The sequence below is a fragment of the Calypte anna genome, chromosome 3 (genome assembly GCF_003957555.1).
Source record: "Calypte anna isolate BGI_N300 chromosome 3, bCalAnn1_v1.p, whole genome shotgun sequence".
NCBI lineage: Eukaryota > Metazoa > Chordata > Aves > Apodiformes > Trochilidae > Calypte > Calypte anna.
Genome location: NC_044246.1, coordinates 51,254,191 through 51,279,672, shown reverse-complemented (window position 1 = coordinate 51,279,672; position 25,482 = coordinate 51,254,191). Strand labels below are relative to the sequence as shown.

At 44.0% G+C, this 25,482-nt stretch overlaps 1 protein-coding gene across 1 annotated transcript; it reads left to right on the top strand.

Moving 5' to 3' along the window:
* Window positions 1-537: 537 nt before the first annotated feature.
* KCNK12 (potassium two pore domain channel subfamily K member 12) lies at window positions 538-24,578 on the top strand. The gene is made up of 2 exons (XM_030447888.1): window positions 538-912; window positions 23,569-24,578. Exons 1-2 carry the CDS (start codon window positions 561-563, stop codon window positions 24,462-24,464), a joined length of 1,248 nt encoding a protein of 415 aa, XP_030303748.1. The 5' UTR covers window positions 538-560; the 3' UTR covers window positions 24,465-24,578.
* Window positions 24,579-25,482: the final 904 nt, after the last annotated feature.

Here is a 25,482-nt window from a genome sequence, read left to right as displayed (position 1 = left end):
GCAGGGCGAGGCATAGGGCAGGGCGAGGGATGGGGCAGGGCGAGGGATGGGGCAGGGGCAGGGCCGCCACGCCCTGTTCCTCCCCAAGGCCGAGCGTGGCGGCACGCCGAGGGCGCGGCAGCGGCGACGGCGCCCCGGCGCTGGCGGGCGGCGGCTGTAGCGGGGCCGGGGGCACCTTCCCACCGGGGATGCGGCTCCGCGGGGGCCGCGCCTCACGCTCCCGCCCTCCGTCGACCGGGCGCCGCGCGGAGCCTCCGCCTCCCCGCGCCGGTCTCCCCCGCGGCGGGGCCGCCGCCGCCGCCCCGCATGGCCAGAGGGAGCGGGCCGGGGCCCGCCGGCGAGGCCGCGCCGCAGCAGCCCACGGCCCCGGGGCGCCGGGCTGAGGGCGGGCGGGCGAGGCCGGCTGCCCCGGGGCAGTGTCGCCAGTCGGGCGGGCAGCCCCGCCGGGGGATGACTCAGAGCCGCGGCCCCTGCAGCGAAGCCGCCGCCGCTTCGCCGGGCTCCGAGGCCCGCGCCGGGGGCCACCCACCGCCCGCCGCGCCCGCCCCGCCGCACATCAGATGATGCCCCCGCGGGGGGCGGCGGGGTCTTGCCGCCGGCGGCGCCTGGCGCCCCTCAACGAGGACAACGGGCGGTTCCTGCTGCTGGCCGCCCTCATCGCCGCGTACCTGAGCGTCGGCGCCACCGTCTTCTCAGCCCTCGAGAGCCCGTCGGAGGCGGCGGCGCAGCTGCGCTGGAATCGGACCCTCCACAACTTCAGCCGCATCTTCAACATCAGCTTGCCGGAGTTACGCGCCTTCCTGCGGAGCTACGAGGCGGCCATGGCCGCGGGCATCCGCGTCGACGCCCTGCGGCCCCGTTGGGACTTCCCTGGAGCCTTCTACTTCGTGGGCACTGTCGTCTCCACCATAGGTGAGCGCCGCCCCGACGGCCCCGCGGCGGACTCCACCCGGGGGACGCCGCAGCCCCGGGCCGATCCGGTTATAGCGACCGAAGTTTGGGGAGAGCGGCTGCCGCGTTGCTATGGCTACTGGCGGCCTTGCACCTGAGGGGGGGTTGCCCGGGTCCCAGTCCCCCCTCATCCCTCACCCCAGAGGGCGGTGTTCCCGCCGCCTTCCCGGCTGCCCGAAGCCTCTGGGGACCGCAGGACCGCTGGCCGTGGCGGCAGGCGGTGTCCGGGCCGGCCACGGCGTGACATCCCCCCTTTCCATCCCCAGCCAACTTTGGCTGCCGGCTGTGCGGTTGTCTGGTTGAGCTTCTACCGGTCCGGAGGGGCGGGCGGGACTGACCGCCGTCCCCCGAGAAGCCCTGCCTGCCCCCCTGCCCGCGGCGGGATGCTCCGGGTGGTCGCAGAGCGTTACCGGCGAAGCGCGGGCTGATAGGCATCGGTATACTGGGGATGCTGAGAGTATAGCCAGGCTTTCGCGGTGCCTGACGGCTGATCTGAAAGCTGTTTTTTTAACTGCCGGCAGAGTTAAGATGCATTTGGGAATGAAGACATAAGCTACACAAAGCCGTGTATTCTAGCAGTACCATCATAAACATTCTCAGTACATTGCTGCCTACAGCTGACTGCAGTTATTTATATCCAATAGGTGTTCAGGAAGAACAGCACTTTATGAGCAAATGGTGAGTTTTGAGGGGAGGATTTATTTTTTTTTTACCCTAAAATTACCATTCTTTACTCTAAAAGCATAATTAAGAACCATCCTATGAGAGATTTCCTTGAAGTAAATCTATGGCTTTCTGTGACTCTTGGACTATTGCTTGAAAAGTCCTGGCCCTGCACACAGAAGATCTTACTAATACTCTCTGCCACTTCCTAAGTTTTGTAACAAGCCAGTTGTCTTGGGGTTTTGAGCACAGATGCCATGTTTTCACTTCATTAGAGAGGAAGAAATGCACAGATCATTGTTGTGCTTACAATCATTAGGTTTGGAAAATGATTTATCAGTAGTGATTAATCTCTGTAACAGAGTTGTGTATATAGTAGTGTTGCCAAGTATTGTTACTTTGTCACTTAATAATTGTTATATTTTCCTTTTCAAGTACACTTAATAGTCCAGGCATTAAAACACCATTTTATTAGACCTTCTTTATAACAAGAACATGTATTTTTAAGACATCATTATGACTGACCTGAATGGATGGGGAAAGAAGTCACTATGTTAACATACTGACTCTTCCCTTACACCTACTGTAGAAAACAGAAATCTTCTGAAGATGTGTAAACACACATCCATTCACAGCTCCCCCAGCCCTGCCTTCTCCTCTCTGTGGTTATTGAAATTTAATATGTTTCCACTTCATTTGCAAGCATTCATTTGCATCTCCACTTCATTGCCCTATGGAGTCATTTGTATCTGTGCAGAGGGAACAAGAAGCTCTGCAGACATTTTTGGAAGCCTTGACAGGTGTAAATGGCATAACCAAGAACTGCGTTTCTCATATTCCTATCGTGCAGCCTTGGGCACCACTCCCTCTTAATAGCCAGTAATGCCAACATTTCTCCTACCTGAGAGGGAGGCTGTTGTTTTTCCCAGGCTACAACGGATTCTGGGTTATGCCAAGCTTTCACCCGAGTAGTACCTTCTCTTAGTCTACTCTCTTCTGGAGTTGCTTACAGTACTTAGCATGAATTTGGTGAGCCTGCTGAAGAGCAAGATTTTGCTCTGAGTGAAGAGATGCAGCAGAAGGTGGATTGAAGTGAAGCTGAGCTCTGCTCTTGGGCACAGAAAAGGCCATGTCAGAGCCACAGTGTGGGAGGTGTTGAGCTGCACAGCCCTGGCTGTACCAGCATCTCCTGGATTGACAGCATTCAGAGGCTATTGCACCTCATTTAGGTGGTAAAGCAGAGCTGTTACCATCTAGATGTACAGCTCCTTCAGCAGAAGAGGAGGAAATGCTGCCCCCACCTCAGCACTTCTCACTTGCCTCTCCAGACTGCTGCAGCTTGTAGAGAGACAAAGCCCTCAGTGAGCTGAGCAGCTTCTCCATGGGCAAGGTTTCTTTCACCACACAGTTGTGGTTAGTTATTACTGGCAGATGCATTTGTCCAGCAAAAGTGAAAAAAAAAAACCCCAGCAAGTTATCTAGTTGTACCACTGAACGCTGTACTTAAAATGAAACGTGCAGAAGGCTTCCATGGTAGACATTAAAATGTCGACTTGGGGAGCAGTTCCAGACCAATTGTTTTGTGGTCTCCTGGTTTCCTCCCAGACAGCTCAGTTCTGTACTTACTTTACTGGAGTATCTTTGCTTCCCCTGTCAGCTCAAACACCATATTATCCTGGTTCAGAGCAATTTCACTTGCCTCTGTGTCACAGAACATTGACAAGGAGAATGCTGTCTACTCAATCTCACCAAGAACTATCAGACATCTAGAGTCAAAACAGCTTGCTTTCCTCAACAACTTCATCTGTTATATGTGTCAAAGCAACTTTATTACTCCAGCTAAACATGCTCCTATCCTAGCGATGCATTGGAAAGCTTCCTTAATCACTGCTTAACAAACAGCACTGTGTCTGTCAAGGGTATGTAACACACAAGTTACTCAGCCTCCTATCTATTATCCTGTGTCCATGAGGATTCCAACTTGCAGAAGACTTGCTGGGTCTTTTCAACTCCTTACTCTGTTCTCACTGGTTTTAATAAAGCTACTTAGTCCTTCATGTTCAGGCATTGAAACACAGGGACAGGGTTGCAAGTTCTCCTGGGGTTTGTGTGAGCTGAACAGAGGGAGCAAGGCTCCAATTCTTTGAACACAAGGGCTAAACACAGTTGGGCTTTGAGAAGGTAGATTTAGGCTATAAATATCAGGAAAAAATTCTTCACTGTGAGGGTTGTGAGACACTGAAACAGGTTGCCCAAAGCAGCTGTGGATGCCCCCTCCCTGATGGTGTTCAAGGCCAGGCTGGATGGGGCTTGGAGCAACCTGGTCTAGTGGAAGGTGTCCCTGACCATACAGGGGGTTTGGAACAAGATGGCCTTGGAACAAGATGGTTCCTGCCAACCCAGACCAGTCTGTGATTCTATGAATCTGCTGCATCCAAGCAGCTCCCCTTTATTTCGTGTTTTGTCTCCTGTATTTCCCTGGCTACAGTTTTGCATCTTCCCTAATTACACAGGGATGCAGTGGAACACTGTGGGGGAGAAACATGTTGGTGGGCTCTTTAAGAAATGAGAGAGAGTTAAAATGAAATGTTAAGACTAATCTTAAAGCATTTTCCTGAATATCCCACAAAGCGAGTGGCTTACTATCCATAAAATACCTTTTTGATTACACTGGGCATTAATTTTTTATTACTGAATTTTTTTGTGGTTGGACAATGAAATGTTGAGACTGTTTCTCATTAGACACATCTTGATTTTTAAAGCTATGTAAGAAAATTATTCAATCTAATTTCTAATTGCTTTCTTTCAGTCTACACCACTTATTTAGTTATTATTTTGCACTCCAAAATGTATTTTGGTCATATGCATTTATTATTATTTTTATACTGATTTCTTTAAGGAGCAGCTAATAGACTTAATTTTTCAGCTGAGTTTCTTTTCCTTCCTTCCTTCCTTCCTTCCTTCCTTCCTTCCTTCCTTCCTTCCTTCCTTCCTTCCTTCCTTCCTTCCTTCCTTCCTTCCTTCCTTCCTTCCTTCCTTCCTTCCTTCCTTCCTTCCTTCCTTCCTTCCTTCCTTCCTTCCTTCCTTCCTTCCTTCCTTCCTTCCTTCCTTCCTTCCTTCCTTCCTTCCTTCCTTCTCTCCTTCTCTCCCTCGCTCCCTCCCTTATCCCCTCCCATGCCTCCCCTACCTCCCTTCCATCCCTTCTCTTCTTCCACCCCCCAAATAATTCCCAACACTTTTCTTACACACAAGAAAAAAACTGTAACTCAGACCAGTTTTCTTCTGCTGAAATGTTGCAGTACAGCAGCATCACACTCAAGTAGCACAGATTATTTCTGCCTACTGTGTGAGGAAGTTCCAGAATGCCTACAGCTCTCAATTTCTGACTCAGTTCATGAATTTAGACCCCTTATCTGTGTTTTTTCCTCTCTTAACTGTTAGAATAAAAATTAGGTATACATATTGAGACAGCAGCTTCTTACTTAATTTGGACTTGAAGCTTCTAACATGTAAGTACATGTTTCAAAACCCTTTGAAAAATCCAGTGATACAATTACTTTATATAAATCCACACCAGGCACTAAAAATTAGGTCAAAAGAAGTAGTACAGTACATAAAAATTATTTTTAATGTAATGTTTTTTAAAAGCATCCTTTCTGTAGATAGCTGGTTTTGGGATGGAACATGTGTGGGGTTATAGATGCCTTGAGAAGGGAAGAAACCCTGCAAAGGTCTTCCTTCTCTATAGCTGTGCAAGGGCTACAGGTACTGAGGGCATGGTGTATGGGGGTCAGCAAAATTATTCATCCCTTTGTTATCCCTAAGGTATCCTGTTTAATGACTCAATTTCTGTGACCTAAGAGCTCCACCCAAAGGGATGGGGCATGCTCTTCTCTGCTTTTACCTCAAAGAGATAGGGCACAGCCCTGTCTTGGAACCCACGTGAAGAGAGGCCACATAATGGGAGAAACAACATTTATACTTTCTGCCAGCTGACTGTCTCCTGGCAGCTGTGCTCTTCTTGCTTAGGATGTTGGATGAGTTAGATCCCCTTCTCTCTGGGTACTCTCTATGCCCCAGCATATCTAGCACATCACTTCTGCTTGTACTCCACAACATAGGCACCATAACCATTCACTTCTAAAATCTCCTGTGTCTCTGGGTTGTAGTCTTTAGAAAATGTGGAAGTCAAAATGTGCTGAAGGCTGTTGCCTGGTAGTGACACACAAAAGGCAGACAGCTCAGCAAGTGTACACTCAGGTGTTGGGCTGCAGTGCTAGGAGCCAGGGAATGAATCTTCCCAAGAGCAGCACTTCACATTGAGATTTGGCAATAAACAAGTAAGTTTGTCTCAAGGCTTTAGGGGGGAAAATGTATTTGTCCTGTCTCCTTCATCAGGATATTGAATACTGTATATGCTGAATCAATATATTGAATAGGAATTTGAGCTGCATCTGGGGAAGGTTCTGGGTTTCTGCTCTCTGTAAACATAATTTCACAGTCAGTACAGCCAATGCAAACCAGAGTGTGCACCGGAGCAGCACCGGTGTTGTGTTTTCTCAGAGTTCTGCAATACTCTGAGGTTTATACAGGCAGCTTTTGCAGAAGGTTCAAGTTAGGGGGCATTTACCTCAAGAGGTTACATTCTTGAAGTTAAAAAAAAAAAAAAAAAACCAAACTCGCAAAAAACAAATGAGAAAGCATTTGGGAGAGCAAGCAGTATTATTAAGCTGCAGCATCAGGTTATTTGTCTTTGCCTGCCTGCCTGCAGTCTGCAGCAAGCACGACAGTGTGTTTCAGCTTGGTTTGCTGTGGCCAGATCTGATTCTTTAGGTGTTTGTGATGTTTTGGGTTGGTGAATATCTGAAAGTTATTTTCTCACCCTGGTAGTCTTGATAAAGAATGGAGAGGAAGAGGCTCAGAGGTCAGCAAGTCACTGATCACCATATTTCTGTGGAGAGAAGTAATCCTTCACTGATTTTTCTTACTGTAGCAACGTTTTCTACTTGCTTTAGCTTCATGGGAGCATTAACTTCTTTAGGTACCACTGACAAGAATTTTCTGAATCTTTGGGCATAGGTTGGGTGCTCCAAGCAGAAAAGTAGTCTAAATCACAGCTTGCCTTCTTGTATTTGAGAGCAACAACAGGAAGCTTTACTTGGAATACATCTATGTAATTACATAGGTGACTTGACTTGTCCTCAAGGAAGGATTGAAATTAAATAAATTTTATCCTAAAGTTATTGCATTTTTATTCTAAAAGGTGGGAGAGGGAAATCCCAGTACTTTAAATAAAGCCCTTTTTAAAAGACAATTTTCTGAAAGTATTATTTTAATCAGTCTCAGTACTGCTTAGGGTTTACCTCCTCATGTAGGATTGATCTAGACCCAGAAAGTAAAGCCATTACCATGCGTTGGTTAGATATAGTGATTTTTACAGAGCACATCAGCTCATATTCCTTAATCTAAGAGTGAGGTTTCTTAAATATTAAACCCTATCTATCAAACACTGTGTTTCAAAACACATCAGTAAAATAGATATTTATATATTTCATTTGGTTTTTTTATGGCTGTATGCATGTAGCCTGGGGCTGACAGAATTGAACTTCTTTTAGCTGTGCATCTGATCTTTGAAGTGCTCAGCTGGAGCACTGTGACCTGGGGTCTCAGAAGTGAATGTAGCACTTCAGAGCAGTCATTCAAAAAATGAAGCCTATCTGTAACATCAGGAAATAAAGTAGTTTCCTGGCATCATCTATGTTCCTGCATGTCAGAAGTCAGAAGTAGTTTTATATTGATTTACTGTGTAATGGTTCAGGTTCAAAACAAAGACAAACTAGAGTTTGTAGTCAAGGATTCTCCATCTTCGCAGCTTTCAGGGTCCCTCTAGTTCAGGTAATTGAAGGATCAGTATCTCCTTAGTGGGTACATACCTCCTGCCTAGCATGACATTCAGCTTTCTGTGATATTCCTGCTGGACAGCAAATACCTGTATTTCAGTTCCCTGTGCTTTTACAAGAGCCTGGAGATACGACTGCAAACCAAACACTAGTGGGTCAAAATACCTCTTTGACAGCTCCCTGTCTGGGGGGGGGGTGACATGTGTGGCTCCAGCCAGTCAGTCTCTATTACCAAGCAACCTCTCCATAAACCAGTTATTGTGCCTGCAATGGGAGTTAAGCTGTTTGCTATGGGCTCATAGTTCCAAATCCTTGCTGGAACCCTCCAGACAGTGTTCCTTTGGAGCCTGGCCAATCCCTAGCTTCTGCCATTCCCCTTTGGGAGTCTTTCCCTTTCACTTTTCCCATCCCCTTCCCCTCCCCTTCCCCCTTCCTCTTCCCTCTTATCTAACACTCCCTCATCACCTGCCTTTTCCAGGCACTCTTCATTTCTACCACCTCCCTCCCAACTGGAAGCATTCCCTCCTCTACTGATTATTTGTTTGCTTGTGCCTTTGCAGTCTTTCAAATTAATGGCTACCAAAGAAGTCAAAAGTAAAGCTTTACAGTTTCTTTCTACTCCTAGTGAGATGCATCCTTCTTTAGTGTCAATCCTGCTATTGATCCCCATTTCTTTTTCCAGTCTAAATCTTTCTCACATCTCTGATTGTCTTCATTTTGGCACAGATCATAAACAATTTGTAATTTTATCTCACTTTTTCTGATGGTTCATCTTTGCAAGGACAGTCTTGCTTTTCAACAAACTTTAATTGCTCTTCCTTGCAGAGAGAAGAGCAAGCCAATTCTAGGATGGATTTGTTGGCAATTAACTTCATGTAACAATATCCACTCCTGGTGTTTATTAGAAAATACAATGTCATTTCTTTCTTGTAATGAACACAGTATTACCTTATCTTTTCAGCTATTGAAATATATGAGAATTTTACTTCTTGCTATAGTAGTATCAGGATAAGAGTAACAGAAAACCAACACAGAACATTTCATCTGCAATTTTCAGTATGAAGACAGTCTACTGTTACTGGAAACGTAGCCTTCACCATCTGAGCCTTGCTTACCTTTATCAAAAGAGACAGTTTTCATGGGGTATCAGCATCAGCTGTGTATCTGAGTGCATTTTGAGAGAAGGTAGAGAGAGGTAAGGACAAAGCCTAGGATTCATGGTGGTGAACATCTGAATCATGGAAGTTCTCTTATTGAGTGCAATAAATCTCAGAAGTGATACCAAAACCTTCTGTGAATAGAAACACTTAAGTAAAAAACAGAATTATAACCTCAGAGGCAATTGCAAAACCATCAAGACAAATCGAGTGTGTTTAAGTTTGTAGCTCCTCAATAGCCAGCTTCTGCCAAAGTCAATAGCAGACCAATATAAAGAGCAAGCTTTAAGAAATCCCACCTTACTCATTGTATTGGCATGCTAAGTTTATAAAACAAGTGTAGGTCTGATGTTGGCAGCACTTACATTACACTACTGTAAGAAATATTACCTCTGAGCTTAGTGGGTTTATGGCCATGGGTGGCACACCAACCTATAGGCATTGGGAGGCTTCAGTGCAATATCTCTTGAATCAAGCAGAATGAAAATTAAATCTTAATTGCATGAGATGGGGAAAAGCATTAGCAGCCTTTTCAAGTAATTAAAGCTTTGGTGTGCAGTACGTTAAGAAATTGAATGGTTTGATATTAACATATGAGATTCCTTACATGGGCTTGTATTTAAAAACCCATACTTAGTGCTCCTTACTCATTGATGACAAAAGTGGGTATACCTTGATAACAATTATAACCCCCCAGTGATTTCTTAATGAACTTTAAACTTGCTGACTTGTAATTTCTTTCCCTTTAGAAATGATGGGTCAAATGTTAGCATTCATTCTCAAGTCTTAGGCAGGCAAATTTAATCAAGACAGAAAGAGAAGTTAAGAGAAATTTGCCCATGTGAGAATTGGATGAGAAACTAATTCAGTACATTTCAATTAAAAGAAGGCATGATATCCTTTTGGTTATTCATTATTGAATATTCTGTCATCTCTTTGCTCAGACTGAGTATTTTGCAAGCAATATATTTGTCTCATGAGGATACATAAAAAATATAGTGTCACTCATGGTCAGTGCATATGGAGGTGAGTCTGCTTCAAGTCTCTGATGATGCAAATTACTGCAACTTGAATATCTTCAGTCCAAATGGTGATTTTAGTGGGAAATGAGGGGAAGAACTTCTGTGATAAAATGGTTTGTCTGTTTACAAAAACTGTTACTGGAAGAACTGCAAAGACCAAGAAAATCTAAGATAAAATCAGAAGCTCAATATTATCTTGGTGAAGTGGCGGAGTTGTTCAGTATCATTAAATTTAAAAGAGAAATGCATACTAAGGAAGGTAGAGTGAAATGCAGAAATAGAAAATGAGAAATAACTGGTAGGTGAGCAGTCTTATCACCTTATATTTTTATTACAGTTCTCAAAATTTGGTCTTTGTGCCTTCTTGAATGAATTACAAGAGATTGCTGAGCTAAAACATACTTCAGAATTTGCTTCTGCTCTTTCAGATGGAACATTTTTAAATAAGTGACTCACAGAATGGTTTGAGTTGGAAGGAACCTTAAAGATCATCTAGTTCCAGCCCCCCTGCATGGGCAGGGACACCTCCCACTAGACCAGGCTGCTCAAGGCCCCATCCAACATGGCCTTGAACACTTCCCAGGAGGGGGCAGACACAACTTCTCTGGGCAGCCTGTTCCAGTGTCTCACCAATGTTAAAATAAAGAATTTCTTCCTAATGTCTAACCTAAATCTCCCCTCTTCAGGTTTGAAACCATTTCTTCCTGTCCTCTCACTACACACCCATGTAAAAAGCCCTACCCCAGCTTTTTTGTAGGCCCCTTTCAGATACTGGAAGGTCACCTTGGAGCCTTCTTTTCTCCAGCCTGAACAACCCCAACTTCCTCAGCCTGTCTTCATAGGGAAGGTGCTCCAGTCCTCTGATAATTTTTAGTGGCTCTTATCTGGACACATTCCAGGACCTCTATGTCCATCTTATCCTGGGGACTCCAGAACTGGGCACAGTACTCCCGAGCAGAGGGGGAGAATCACCTTCCTCAATGGGCTGTCTGTGCTTCTTTTGATGTGTCCCAGGACCCAGTTGGCTTTCTGGGCTGCAAGCACACATTGATGGCTCATGCTGAGCTTCTGGTCCACCACCACTCCCAAGTCCTTCTCCTCAGGGCTGTCCCCAATCCTTTCTCCTCCCAACCTGTATTCATGCATGGGATTGCCTCATCCCAGGTGCAGAACCTTGCACTTGGTCTTGTTGAACTTCATGCAGTTTGCACAAGTCCACTTCTGAAGCCTGTCAGGGTCCCTCTGGATGCCATCCCTTCCTTCCAGGGCGTTGACTTCACCACACAGTTTGGTGTCATCAGCAAACTTGCTATGAGTGCATTCGATTGCATTGCCCATGTTGCTGACAAAGATGTCAAACAGCACTGCTCTGAGTACCAACCCTTGAGGAACACCACGCATCACACATCTCTATTTGGATACTGAGCCACTGATCAAAACTCTTTGGGTGCCACCATCCAGCCAGTTCCTTACCCAACGAGTGGTCCATCCATTGAATCCATATCATTCCCGCTTAGAGATAGATCAGAATGCTGTGTGGGACAGTGTCAAACACTTTGCACAAGCCCAGGTAGATGGCATCTATTGCTCTGCTTTTGTCCACAAATATGTTATCTAAATAACATATCTAAATGATGAAAAAGCTGAGGTAGATTGGTCATGTTTTTTTCATGAAACCGTAATTGTGGAAGTTTGCACAGAATTTTGGGAAAAAATGTCCAAAGAGTATAAAATATTTTTCCCTGTGTGCTTAAGTTCTTTTTGCCCTACAGCTCCATCTTTATAGGCTGATTATAAAGCAGAAACTGAGACAACTCTTAAAAAATAGATGTTCTCTGGATACCTGCACAAACACCAGTAACAGAAAAAAGTGCTGCAAGTCTGTTGTTTCAGCTAGTCAAAAGACAAGCCAGTGATTTAACCATTTTACAGCAGTTTCCATCTGTAAGGTTTAGAAAGCCCAGGAGAGACATGTTCTTTCATCGGATTTCTCTTGTGGGGAAATACAACATTCACCAGATCGCTTGTAAAATTCAGATAATGCTATTTCTTAGCCTGAAAGGAGAAATATTGTGAGATGTACTGGCACTGGAGTGGCATTACACATGCAAGTGTGGGTTCAAAGCCCATCATGTCTCAAGAATATAACAAAATTTGGATTATTCTTTTTTCCTTGCAGTTCAGAATAATAACATATTTGCTTAACCTTGGGTCTACTCAGGCATCTGAAATGCGACTGCAAGTTTCAATAAACAGCAAAAGCAGGTGTGAATGCTAATGTTTGAAACACTGCATTTGAAATTACAGGGCTTTTTCATGTCAGAGTGTTGCTTAGATACATGATTATCCACACACAAAAAATCTTCTTCAAAAAATTTATGAAAATAAAATTGAAAAATTAAGATTGCAAAAGAAGTGAACTTTTGAATCAAAGTTCACCTGGAACAATATCATCAGCTACTTGAAAACTGCAGGAATGTTAGAGAAGGCAGTGTACGGCTTTAGATAGTGGACACAGCTCATGAGAGAAAAAGAACTGACTGGTCCTGGGGTCCATGAGCTGTGCCCTACAGAATCACAGGCTGGTTTGGGTTGGAAGGGAACATAAAAGATCATTTCATTCCAGCCCTCCTGCCATGAGCCTACTCAGGACACCTCCAACTAGATCAAGTTTCTCAAAAGCCCCATCCAACCTGGCTTTGAACAGAGGTGGCATCCACATCTTCTCTGGGCAACCTGTTCCAGTGTCTCATCACCCTCACAATAAAGAATTTTTTCCTAACATCTAATCTAAGTCTACCATCTTTCAGCTTAAAACCATTACTCCTTGTCCTATTGTTGTATAACCCTGGCTACTGAGACTTTGTGTATTTCTTGGGTATAATGCTTTTGGTTTGGGGAGAATTTTGAAAATAGTTACTCTAAATTCAAAGAAGTTTCCTCTGTCTGATAATGTCTCAGAAACCCCAATGTTTTAGCTGAAGTTCAGGAGTGCAGTAAGCCAAGGCAGATGCTTCTGCACACAACCCAAAATGTGAGCACGTGTTTGATACGGCTCTGATAGCTGTTAAGGCATGATTTTAAAGACCATTAAGCTTCTAGTGCACGGAAGGGTTTTTTCATAGTAATATAACTTAAGCAACTGAGGAGCTTGTGGGCTGTATTTTTACATTATTAACACGAATATGATTTCAGAAAAGGGTGTATTAAAATAGTTTTCACCCAACTGTTAAAGGAGAGGAGAGGAGAGGAGAGGAGAGGAGAGGAGAGGAGAGGAGAGGAGAGGAGAGGAGAGGAGAGGAGAGGAGAGGAGAGGAGAGGAGAGGAGAGGAGAGGAGAGGAGAGGAGAGGAGAGGAAAGGAAAGGAAAGGAAAGGAAAGGAAAGGAAAGGAAAGGAAAGGAAAGGAAAGGAAAGGAAAGGAAAGGAAAGGAAAGGAAAGGAAAGGAAAGGAAAGGAAAGGAAAGGAAAGGAAAGGAAAGGAAAGGAAAGGAAAGGAAAGGAAAGGAAAGGAAAGGAAAGGAAAGGAAAGGAAAGGAAAGGAAAGGATCTAAATACAGAACTCTTTGATCATGAGGTGTGGAGACAGCTGTGAGAAGCAGGTCTGGACTAGCTTAGGTCAATTCACAAAGAGACAGACTGCAACCAAAAGAAAGAGAATCCTGCTGTCACTCTTCTTTTCTAGAAGTTTTCCTTTGTAAGTTGATTTAGCACTAATTTGGCCAGCACTAACTCATATTCTTTCCATTTAGCAAGTATGTCAAGGGGCAGAGTAGCCAACAAATCAAGGTCAAGAAACTGTGTCCTGATGCAGTAGGGTTAACCAGAAAACCCAAACATAAACTTCCCAAAGATTTCCAGCCTCAAGCTCATGACCCTGCCCATACATCACCTCTTCAGGGTGTCTGCTTAGCAAGACCTCAGGTCAGAGCTACTGCTTTGCTAGGGACACTGGTGGTACAGGTCAGTCCCTGTTTGTACAAAGTGCATAGAGGATTAGCCAGCCTCAGCTAGGGAGCTGTAAAACTGATTTAGAAACACTTTCTTGCTTCTTTCTTTTCCCAGTTCTATGCCAAAGCAACTTGGGCAGACCAAATGATCAACCTTCTTCTGTATTCATCAGGCTACATATTTACAGTAATGGTATTTAGTAGTGAGCAAGGATGGGTTTTTTTGGTTAATCTTTGTTATGCCCTGTCTTACACAGAAAGGACAACATGCTGTACAACTCCAAAAGGAAAGCTTCCCTGCTTCTGATACATGAATAGAGCAAGAGTACTGCTGCTGCAGGTGAAGCTGAAGCCTCAGCATTTCTCTTTTTAAGGGTCATTTATCACTCAGATTTACAAAAGTTGTGCCATGACCTGGTAAATGTGTTTGCTGAGTTCTTACTAGAAACTGAAGACCTTTCTTGGAAAGTTCAACTGGAAGGTGTCAGTGTAGAGAATGCTTGGGAAACCTGCTGCATGGAGAAGGTAAATGTACACAAGTAGGCAGGTTTTGAGGAGGTTATTCAGGAAAGAGAGATCTTAAGGGTGTACTGATAATGCCTTAGATCCCTGTCAAGGTGGTGGTAACACTTGATGTTTCTGAGAAGAAACCTCACCATTACTCCTCTCAGGTCTGGCATATCTTTCACCCTAAATACATTGTTCCAGCTCTGGTTCCCAGTAGGACACGAGGTCCCCTCCTCACCTGCCTGCCAGTGCAACCAGGTATCAGCCTCACACAGCTGCACCTCTACACTGCAAGTTCCCTGCATGTGGGGCAATTCTCATCCTCAGGAGGCAGAAGTTTCCTTGCAGCTTCCCAGTCCTGTCCCTTCCCTACCAGAGGAAATCCTTCCCCACCACCTGCCCTCCAAAATCTCCTCTCCAGAGAACCCAAGTCCCCTCTTCACCTCGAAGATCACAGCCTCTAGCACCTCTCTGTCATGCTTCTCCTTGCTTGAAGGTGCCTCCTGCCATGGGGCAGACCCTCTCAGCATCACTCTACTCTCCAGGGATGCCTGTAGGAATACAAGCCCTTTGCCCACCAGTGGTTGCCAGAGGAGCTGAGGCATCCTGGCATCCCTTGCCTGGTAGAGCTGCCCTGTTGCTTCCCAGCCATGGGCACAAGGCACTGCTGCCTAGCCCGGTCTCTCAGCCTCACCTGAGTCACTTTTGGGCATAATTTTAGGCTTGTCATTCACTTCTGCAGAAAGATATTTGTACCTCTCAATTTCTTTTCATACCCTTCATAAACAAGTATTTATTAGCCTCTAGGGATTTATCTTCATGGTTGCCAACTTAATACTTTTTTTTTTTTTCCCCAGGGAAACTTATGTTGGTTTAGGCTGACAATTCTGTAATTTAAAAAAACAAAACCCAAAAGCAGTTCACTTTACAGAGGAATTAAAATGTGATCATGACCTTTTTGGCTGTGTTTTAAATCACAAGCATCAGAGAAACACTGAAGGTGTTTGGTTCTGCTGTTCACTGACGTTATGCATAGCAGCATTTCAGATAGCCAATGGCCTGATCACGGCTGTGTATAAACAGAATAAAACTGGTACTATGGAAAGCCTTTAATAATTGCCTGCAGCTCATTGAAACTGTTTAGTATTCATTTAAAATTTCCTGCATCTATTATGTCACCATCGTCTGGCTCCTTTGGCATAGCAGTTGTTTCAGACACCTGACTGATGTTGCACTGGTGGAGATGTAACAAGGAGCAGTAACAGTGACCTGGATAGGTTTTATTGAGTTTATCATGATGCTTTTTCAGATTATAGAACAGACTGGGTATCCTTTCTCATGGTCTCTTTCGGATTGGGTCCATGTATGCACATTTTTGTGTACTGAACAGTAATAGGACTTAGGGGGCAAAAAAAAAAAAAGCCTTGGTTTACAAAGCAAATTTACAGGATCTCTGACCATCTATTTACTGTAGGATTTAGGGAGAACAAATCTGTGTTAAAAGAATTTTACTAAAATTACTAAAATTAGGAAATGCCAGAAAGAGCCTGCTTATATATTATTAAGGATGGATGGAAGGATGGATGGGTGGATAGACATACATAGAATCATAGAATCATAGAATTGGCTGGGTTGGAAGAGACCTCAGAGATCATCAAGTCCAACCCTTGATCCACTCCCCCCGTGGTTCCCAGCCCATGGCACTGAGTGCCACATCCAGTCTCTTTTTAAAAACCTCCAGGGATGGAGAATCCACCCCCTCCCTGGGCAGCCCATTCCAATACATACATGTAGATAGATACATAGACAGAGAATCAATCCACAGTCATTTATTTTTTTCTCCATGGGTTATCTCCTCCAGAACATGAGTCACCAAGGCCTGTAAGCTTGTGTGTGATACAGGTTAGGCCAACCCTAAGAGCTGCAGTGGTATCTCATGTCTTCAGACTTACAGACCCTCAGTGTTCAGGAGCTTTGATAGTTATCTACAAAAGTGCAAGTGTGCTTGTGCATCAATTTTTATATGAAGGGCTCTGGCAATGGAAAAACTTTAAAAAAATTTCCTGTTTGAGCACAAGAGCAGTATTTCAATAAAGTGGGCTCACAAAGATGTTAAAGGAAAAGTAACTTTTTCATTTGTGGGCTGAAAATGAAAAGCCAGGTGGGAGAACTGCCTCATATTCTCGCTCCATGGGTAAAAGTGCTGGCTGAAGCAGCAGGTTTCCATCTGCAATGGTTTTATCGGCTCTGAGCTGTGACCTTGTATCCAAGGCAACTGTTTCTGGATGTGGTAAGGAGCTATATAATAAATGAGAGGTGGTTGTGAAATATACACGTACCAGTCTATCAGGGACAATAATGATGAAAGGCTAACAGGTGGAAAGGGGATTGAAGGGAGCTCAAGAATCCAAACACTGAATTTTAGGCTTAAACTAAAACAAATGTGAAACAGATGTTAAACAAAATTGGTTGCTTTTAGCTTATGTGCCTGTGTTCTGTAATCCACATCTCCTGGGGACTAGCCCTGTTAGAGCATAGTTTTTATTATGTAAGGACTTCTTTATCTCTGGAAGCAGCATTCTGGTTATTTTTTTATTATTATTTCTGATAAATTGCTTGTTTAAAAAGTTATATTCAAGAATTTTAGTTTATTTTTATTCCTTTAAATATAACCAGATTATTAAGGGGTTACAGAGTGTTGGGTTACATGGGGGTTACATGGGCTACTCCCATGATCTTCACTCTTGGATTTAAAATGATTGCTCAGTCATGGTGACTTGCTGTGTCAGCCAAGTCCCATGGCAGGATGCCTCTGTAAGAAGAGATGATGGTCTGGCTGAAAGAAACAGGGACAAGTGATGCCATGGAAGAGGCTGGAAGACTTTCTTGTGTTCCATTTTCAAGGTGACCAACACTTTTACTCCACCTCCAGTTAAATGTATCTTTACTGGAAAATTGTCAACCCCTTCAATCTCAGAATCTAGTAAGAAAAGATAATCACCAAACTGACTGGCCTGAGAGAAGAGCTCACGGGTACTAAAGCTGCTATTCCTTCTTTTCTGGTACCAGCTCTCTCTTGTAAAAGAGAGAGAAGATTCCCCATTGGAAGATGGGGAAAAGACAAGAAAGGAAGAGCAACAAGAAGCATATCACAAGGCACATAAGTCTTCACAAGTTTATAGAGTTGCACTACCTCTTGAATCCAACACCATCTTAAGTAAATTAGAAGTCTAGATGAGTGGAATAATAACCACATAGCCTATTACACAAATCAGGAACTCAGTAGTTGCCAGCACTTACCCATGAGAGGCTGCTGAAGGATAAACGTTATCTCAGTGTCAACTTGGCTTTACAAATTATGTTTCTTTAGGGAAAAGTATCAAACAGCTGAAATTAATGCTGCCATAAAGGCTGTCTCTGAAGTGGTGTGTCAGAGTGGGACATAATTAGATTTAGGGAGGTTGAAATACTGCCTGAGCCACACAAAAATATCTCCAAGGCACCTATACAATATGTCAGAGCTATGAAAATGCAGAGCACCCCATTGTTCTTCTTTCCTTGTACTGTCTCAGAAGCACAGGCGGTTCTGGACAAGTTCTTTTCACCCAGATGTGATGCTGTACTTAGCCTTGAGCAGGGGCTGAGTTCAGACTTGTCAAACACAACACAGCAGCATGAATCCCTTGTGGTCCAGGTGGTGCCAAAGGGGCAAGCACTGCTAGCGAAGGAAGGCCCCATATGAAGAAAGCATGAGCACAATTCTGTCTGCTAGCTGTTGGCTTGAACTTACTGTCTTCTGCTTGGGCTTGCTTTTTGCTGATTATGCAAGTCTTAAACCTTGCTTGAACAAACTACATCAAAAGACAAAACTTCAACACTTCTCATGAATGATCACCAGAAGATGCTAAAAAGATTTAGTGCTTTTACATCTTGGTCCAAACCATCACTATCTCTTTTTTTCTTTTTTTTTTTTTAATTATTAAATATGTGTGACAGTAAACCCATTTATTTTTATAGTGATGTTCACATGCTTGTTGTGAAGCACACAAGGAAAATAAAGAGGTGGTTGGTGACAGCCAACATGGTTTCACCAAGGGCAAATCCTCCCTGGCAGACTTGGTAGCCCATTATGAAGGAGGATCACAGCATCAGTGGAACTGATGTCATCTACCTGGACCTGTGCAAAGTGTTCAACACTGTCCTACACACATTCTGGTACCTAAACTGGAATGATACAGATTTGATGGGTGAACTACTCATGGATAAGGAACTGGCTGGATGGTCTCACTCAAAGAGTAGAGGTCAGTTGCTCAATGTCAAAATGGAGACAAGTTGTCAGTGGTGTTCACTCAAGGGTCAGTATCAGACCACAGCTGCATCTGTGTTGGTGGCATGGACAATGGAATCAAGTGCACCCTCAGCAAGTTTGCTGATGACACCAGACTTTGTGGTGAGGTCAACATGCTGGAGGCAAGTGATGCCGTCGAGAAGGACCTTGACAGGCTTGAGAGATGGGCTCATGCAAACTGCAAGAAGTTCAACAAGGCCAAGTGCAAGGTTCTGTACCTGCGTCCAAGCAATTCCAAACACAAATACAGGCTGGGCAGAATTGGACTGAAAACAGTTATGAGAAGGATTTAGGAGTGTTGGTTGATGAGAAGCTCAACATGAGCTGGTAATGTGTGTTTGCAGCCCAGAAAGCCAACTGTAGCCTGGGACTTCATCAAAGAGATCCTGGCCATCAGATCAAGGGGGTAGTTCTCTGCCTTAGGTCTTGTAAGACTCTACCTAGAGTACTGTGTCCAGTTGTGGAGCCCTCAACTGAGGAAGGACATAGAGGTGTTGGAGTGAGTCCAGAGGACAGTTACAACAATGATCAGAGGGCAGGAGCACCTCTCCTGTGAAGTTGGGGTTGTTCAGCCTGGAGAAGAGAACACTCAGAGATCTTACAGCAACCTTCCAGTACCTGAAATGGGCTTAGAGGAATGCTGGGGAGGGGCTTCTTACAAGGGCATGTAGCTAAAGAACAAGGGATAATGACTTAAAACTGAAAGTGGGGAGATTTAAATTAGACATTGGGAGGAAATTGTTCTCTATGAGGGAAGACACTGGAACAGGTAGCCCAGAGAAGTGTTGGGTAGCCCCATTGCTGAAGTATTCAAGGGCAGGTTGGATGGTACTTGGAGCAACCTGGTCTAGTGGGAGGTGTCCCTGCCCATGCAGGGGAGCTGGAACTAGATGATCTTTAAGGCGCTTTCCAACCCAAACCATTCTGTGATTCTGTGATTCTATGATTCTATATTTAAATGCTTTGCTGACAAGGCATGAGCAAACAGATGCCTTTTCCATAACACGCTGGCCAGGTATCCCTAGATGGCAACTGCAGCAGGCTCCCCAACTTTTAGTGTATATTCATTATCTAATGAGAAGGCTCCATGCACCCCCAGTCTGACCCAGGTAACAGTTCCACCCCCCAGAAGATGAGGAACTGAGAGGAATTTCATGTAATTCTCTCATGTTAGACCTGGAAACCCAAGGCAATCTTTGGGAGATCTGCTCAAAGCTGCTCTTATGTCATGACAAAATGGAGAGACCATGGGTCCAGAAAACAAAATCTAGTGACCCCTTTGGAAGTTTTTTATTTTCTGGTAATACTATGCAAGTTTTTCACTGTCTGTTACAGAAAATACTGTTTCCATGGTGACAACACTGATGATGCAATACAGTTTGAATTGCTGTCACACAGCTGTTTCCAAGTGTGCCAGATCTGTTCCTCATTCCTCAGCATCTTTATGCCACTGAAAATATATTTTCAAGTTTACTAGTCATAAGCATTTGCATTCATTTATCAACAGATGCGAAATTTGGTATCAATGAAATAAGAAGGTGTCACAGTATAACGCTGGGCCAGCAATTATCTGAATGACAGATATCCTCTATTAACCTCCCTCCCCTTCCTGATAAAGAAAGGAGAGAAAATAAGGGAGAGAGACTTATGGATTGGAAACTAAACTACACAGCTTTAATGAAACAGTAATGATAAAAAAGGAAAAATAATGAAACAGATACAAATATACAGAAAAAGGACACCATGTTCTTTCCCCCTTCTCCCCCAATAACTCTCACGTCACCACCGAGGCTGCGGGGCAGCCCTGGGAAAGTCCAGGCTGGACTCCTGGAGTCGGCAGCAGTTGGGAGCTGGAGGCAGGAACACACAGATATGGGCTGGCACGGATCAGGACCACAGGCAGAGGAACGGACAAAATCCTCTCAGGATTCCGAAGCAAACAGGGACAGGTGAAGAAGGGCCAAAGGGAAGAGTGATGGGCAAAGGGGTTTGACCCTCATGATCCCTCAAATTTACGTCGAGGATGACACATGTGGGATGGAATACTCTGGTCAGTTTTTGTCACCTGGCTTGTCTGTTCCTCCCCAAAGGAGGGTTGTGGGTGTAGAAAAACAAGATAAACCAGGTGCCTCGAATTGCCAGTGAGTGGGTGTGAGTCCACCTGTGCCTGGTTAGGACAGGCCCCTATTGGGCATGAGCAAGACCAGGGGACCAATAAAGGTGGGACACACACCCACAGAGGAGAGCTCTCACTCTGGTGCGAGGCAATGGAGAGGTCAGCAGCTCGTCGAGCCTCAGGAAAGGCTCCTCCTGCTACATGTGGGTGTGACCCCTTTACTCTCTCTTTACAGAGCAGTTTCTCAGAACTGAGCAGTGGCCTTGGCTCTGTGTACCATTCTCTAGCCATAACTATGAACATCGAGTGTTATCAGTCCTGGAAGCAGACACTGACTGAGAAGCTTGCTGTTAATTTCAGCAAGTGCAGCTTGACTTAAACATAGATGAAAGTAAAATGACTTAACTGAAAGTAAAATGGCAAGACAGAAAATTAGTTCTATCATGGCCCAAACCAGGACAGAAGGGAGCATTAAAAAGTGTCCTGGTTTGAGCCAGGATAAAGGTGATTTTCTATCTTGTACTTTTGCTTTTAGCTAAGTGTCTTGTAAGTAGTTGCACTTGCTGAAATTAACAGCAAGTTTCTCAGACAGTGTCTGCTTCTAGGACTGATAACACTTGATGTTTATAGTTACTGCTAGAGGCTGGTGTGCAGAGCCAAGGACACTGCTCAGCTCTGATGAGAACATTTTACTGTCCAGGAGGATAAAGAGGTCCCACCTGCAGCCCTCCTTTGGGGAGGAACGGACAAGATAGATGCCAGAACTGACCAAACAGAGTATTCCATCTCATATACATCATACTCAGTATAAATTTGAGGCATCACAAGGGCCAAGCCACGCTTCCAGCTTCTGGCTGCCTGCCCTTCCTGCCTTTCCTGCTTCCCTTCCTTCACCCGGCATCCTGGAAGGATTCTGTCTGTTTGTCTGCCTGTGGTCCTGATCCGTGCCAGCCCATATCTGTGTGTTCCTGCCTCCAGTTCCTGACTGCTGCCGACTCCAGGAGTCCAGCCTGGACTTTCCCAGGGCTGCCCTGCAGCCTCGGTGGTGACGTGAGAGTTATTGGGGGAAAAGGGGGGAGGAATGTGGTATCAATTTTCCTGTATATTTGTATATATTTAGTAATTTTTCCTATTTATCATTACTGTTTCATGAAAGTTGTGTAGTTTAGTTTCCAACCCATAAGTCTCTCTCCCTTATTCTCTCTCCTTTCTTTATCAAGGAGGAGAGAGAGATTAATAGAGAGCATCTGTTACGCCAGTGTTAAACCGTGACAAAAAGTTACCCAAAAAAATGCAGCCAGTGCAAAAATAAATCAATAAATTCCAAGCAGCAAGCTGAGTTCATACAGAGTCTGCTTTCCTATTGCTCTTTAAAGGTGTGTCATGATAATAAACTGTATTTAAGGATGTCATCATACTCTGTGCTCAAAGTTTCCTTTTCTTTGCAAACTTTCACTGATGTACTCTGCTGTTGATATATACCCCCCTGGGGTATATGGGTTACTTGCTCAGCATTTTCTTGAACAGGAAGGTAAAGAAATTTCAGCTTGTGGATTTTTCATGAACTGTTAATTTAGGTTAGATATGGTTGTTTGTTTGTGGGACAGGGCAGTTATCTCAGTCCCATCAATAGGGCTTTTTATTGAACCACTTCACAGAGAAGAATAGCAGAACAAGAGCAATACCCACAGTATTGAGTTTCAGAAGAATCTTCCTGAGATAGTATGTGAAATGTATATAATCCCATTTCATGAAATAATTAGTATCAGCAAATAATGTGAAGCAAACTTACTGTATTTGTTACATATTTAAGATCCATTTTGTTGTTATGTAAACATCCATAGCTACAAGGCATTACTGTTATATGCAAAAATCATAGAATCATTTTGTTTGGAAAAGACCTTTAATATTCTTAAGTCTACTCATTAAGTTAGCACTGCCACTTCCACTACTAACCATGTCCCTAAGCACTAAATCTACATGTCTTGTAAATACCTCCACAGATGGTGACTCCAGCCTCTTTTGTGTCTGACAACCCATTCAGTAAAGAAATTTTTCCTAATAACCAGCCTAAACCTCCTCAGGCATAACTTGAGGCCATATCCTCTTGTTCTTTTGCTCATTATAGGTGAGAAGAGACCAATCCCCCACCTCACCACAACCTCCTTTCAGGTAGTTGTAGGAGTGATAAGGCAATGTCAAAGGACAATTCAAGAAGTAAATAAATAATGCTGCTGGATCTTTCCAGAGTTTGTATACTCCACTTTCTCCATTAACCTGTGTGGCAGTGATTTCCTGCTGTCATTATCAGTCTGCAGATCCTAGTGCTCCCAGTCTGCCAAGTGGCTGTGCCGTGGAGGTATCTCATCAGTGACAGGGCCATGGCTTTTCCTTTCTTCTGTGGTTATATCCGGTGGGCCAAACACAGTTGGCATTTGGTTAAGACTTTAAAGTGCTGTTGATTTTAAAACAGTATTTGATCTTTGGGAAGTGGTTGTAGTTTTTTTCTGCTATACAACCCGAAATCTTACATCTTCCCAGGGGTAGTGATATTGTCATCCCTTGGTAACAATAGCATTACGCTGGGTTACAGATTGTCAGCAGAGTTTAAGCTTTCCATCAGTCCGTACTGGCCTCACATCTTGGAAAAGGGAAATGTCCTCTTCACCTCATCTCATGGTCTGGGCTTAGGAATGCTTCCATCTGCATTTAGAAAGTCATGTTCTCTGCGAATACTATCCTTCATCTCTGTGAGGATGGTTTTTGCTTTCCTGAGTGCTGACGATCTTGTTGAGTGTTCTAGAGCAGTCTTCATTCATTACAAAAGTTGGTTTTGTGTTGGCCTAAAATGACTTAGAGATACTTGTCCAATGAGATGGGACCTTTGTTAAGTTTCATACATCCTGAGCTTACGCATGAAAAACCATGTCATTAATGCAAATCATTTATCACTTAGGTTTTGGGATGACTACACCAGCAACCGTGGCTGGAAAAGTTTTCCTCATCGTTTATGGCCTTTTTGGGTGTGCTGGGACTATCCTTTTCTTCAACCTCTTCTTGGAGCGTATCATCTCTCTCCTGGCATTCATCATGAAAGCTTGCCATGAGAGACAGCTGCGAAGAAGTGGTCTCCTACCTCCCAGTTTCCAAAGGGGGACATCTGTGTCGGAGGTGAGCAGCCTTGTGGGGTGGAAGCCATCCGTTTACCACGTGATGCTGATTCTGGGAATTTTTGCTATCACCCTTTCCTGCTGCGCCTCTGCAATGTACACAGCAGTGGAAGGATGGAACTATGTTGACTCCTTGTACTATTGCTTTGTCACCTTCAGCACCATTGGCTTTGGAGATTTGGTTAGCAGCCAAAACGCTGCATACCGAAATCAGGGATTATACAGATTTGGAAACTTCGTATTTATATTAATGGGGGTATGTTGCATATACTCTCTTTTTAATGTCATCTCAATTGTAATCAAGCAAGTTTTGAACTGGGTATTGAAAAAATTCAAATGCAGATGTTGCCCAAAGTGCCATAAATCAAGTGCCCGTCTGGGACGTCGCAATGCCATCACCCCAGGAGCCCGTCTGCATCGGCGGAACATCCCGGCGGATGCTGATGGACAGTACGACAGTGACACAGAGGGGAGGAGGCTCTCCGGAGAGATGATCTCCATGAGGGAGCTCACAGCATCGAATAAAGTCTCTCTGGCCATATTGCAGAAGCAGCTGTCTGAGACAGCCAATGGCTACCCCAGGAATGTGTGTATCAATACGAGACAAAATGGTTTCTCTGCAGGGGTGGGTGCTCTCGCCATCATGAACAACCGCTTGGCAGAAACGAGTGATTCTAGGTAGAGTTTTTGAAATTCCTTTTGTTTCTTTAATAACAAATTGTCATTAAGGTGGAATTATCACTGCAAACTACTGTAAAGTTTTAAATTCAGAGACAGCCTTGGTATTCATTGGGTGTTCCGCATTTTAGTTTCTGGGGGGTTTGATAAGTCTTCTTGAATATGCAGTTACATCTTTACTGTAATGTTACAGCTTTCCTCAAAGGGGTTTTTTGGAAGAGGCTTGGATGTCTTGGATGCAGTTATAGAAGAACAGTGTGTATGGTTACAATGATGTCAGAACTAACATGTTGTTAAGAACATAGCTTGAAACCAAACTCTGGGTTAAAATGTGCAAGTTCAGCTCCAGATTCAAACTTGGGGTTTATGAGATTTGGCTAAACCAGTATTTCACCATTTGTTGAAGTCTGGATCTGGCCCTGAGCTCTGTATGCAATGCTCTTGAGCAATTCCCCCTAGCAGGCCTGTGTATAACATACACAGAGGGGACTGCAGTTACTGCAGCTTTGGTGTGACTGTGCTTCACTTGAATAATCCTACTGACTTGGGTGGTAGAGGATTAAATAGCTGAATTCACAGGACTGATTACTGTTTTTAAACCAGGCTTGTCTGAAACAATACCTGCTACCTATCTCTTAAAAGTTAGGGGATTATCAAGAATGATGATAAGTGAGCAAAAACTATTTCTACCTTCAGAATTACTGAAAACAGACAATTGTTCACTTTGTTACTACCTTAATTTAAGGCAAGAGAAGCCAGTACACACCTCTGATGCCAAATGCTTGCATCACTACTGAAATGCTTTTGAATGTTTTTGAATTAATGCAATTACTTTTGAATTAAAATCAGTAGTTAAATGAATGTAGACTCTCTGTTGTCCTAAATTTGCTTCTTTGACCTCTGCAATATTGTTGCAGATTCATGCAAATTATTTCTTTGCCACTGTTTGGGGGGCCAAGTCCTGTACTTGTAAAGGTTATACAGAAGAACATTGCTTTAGAGCTTCCCCATAATTTGGCTTT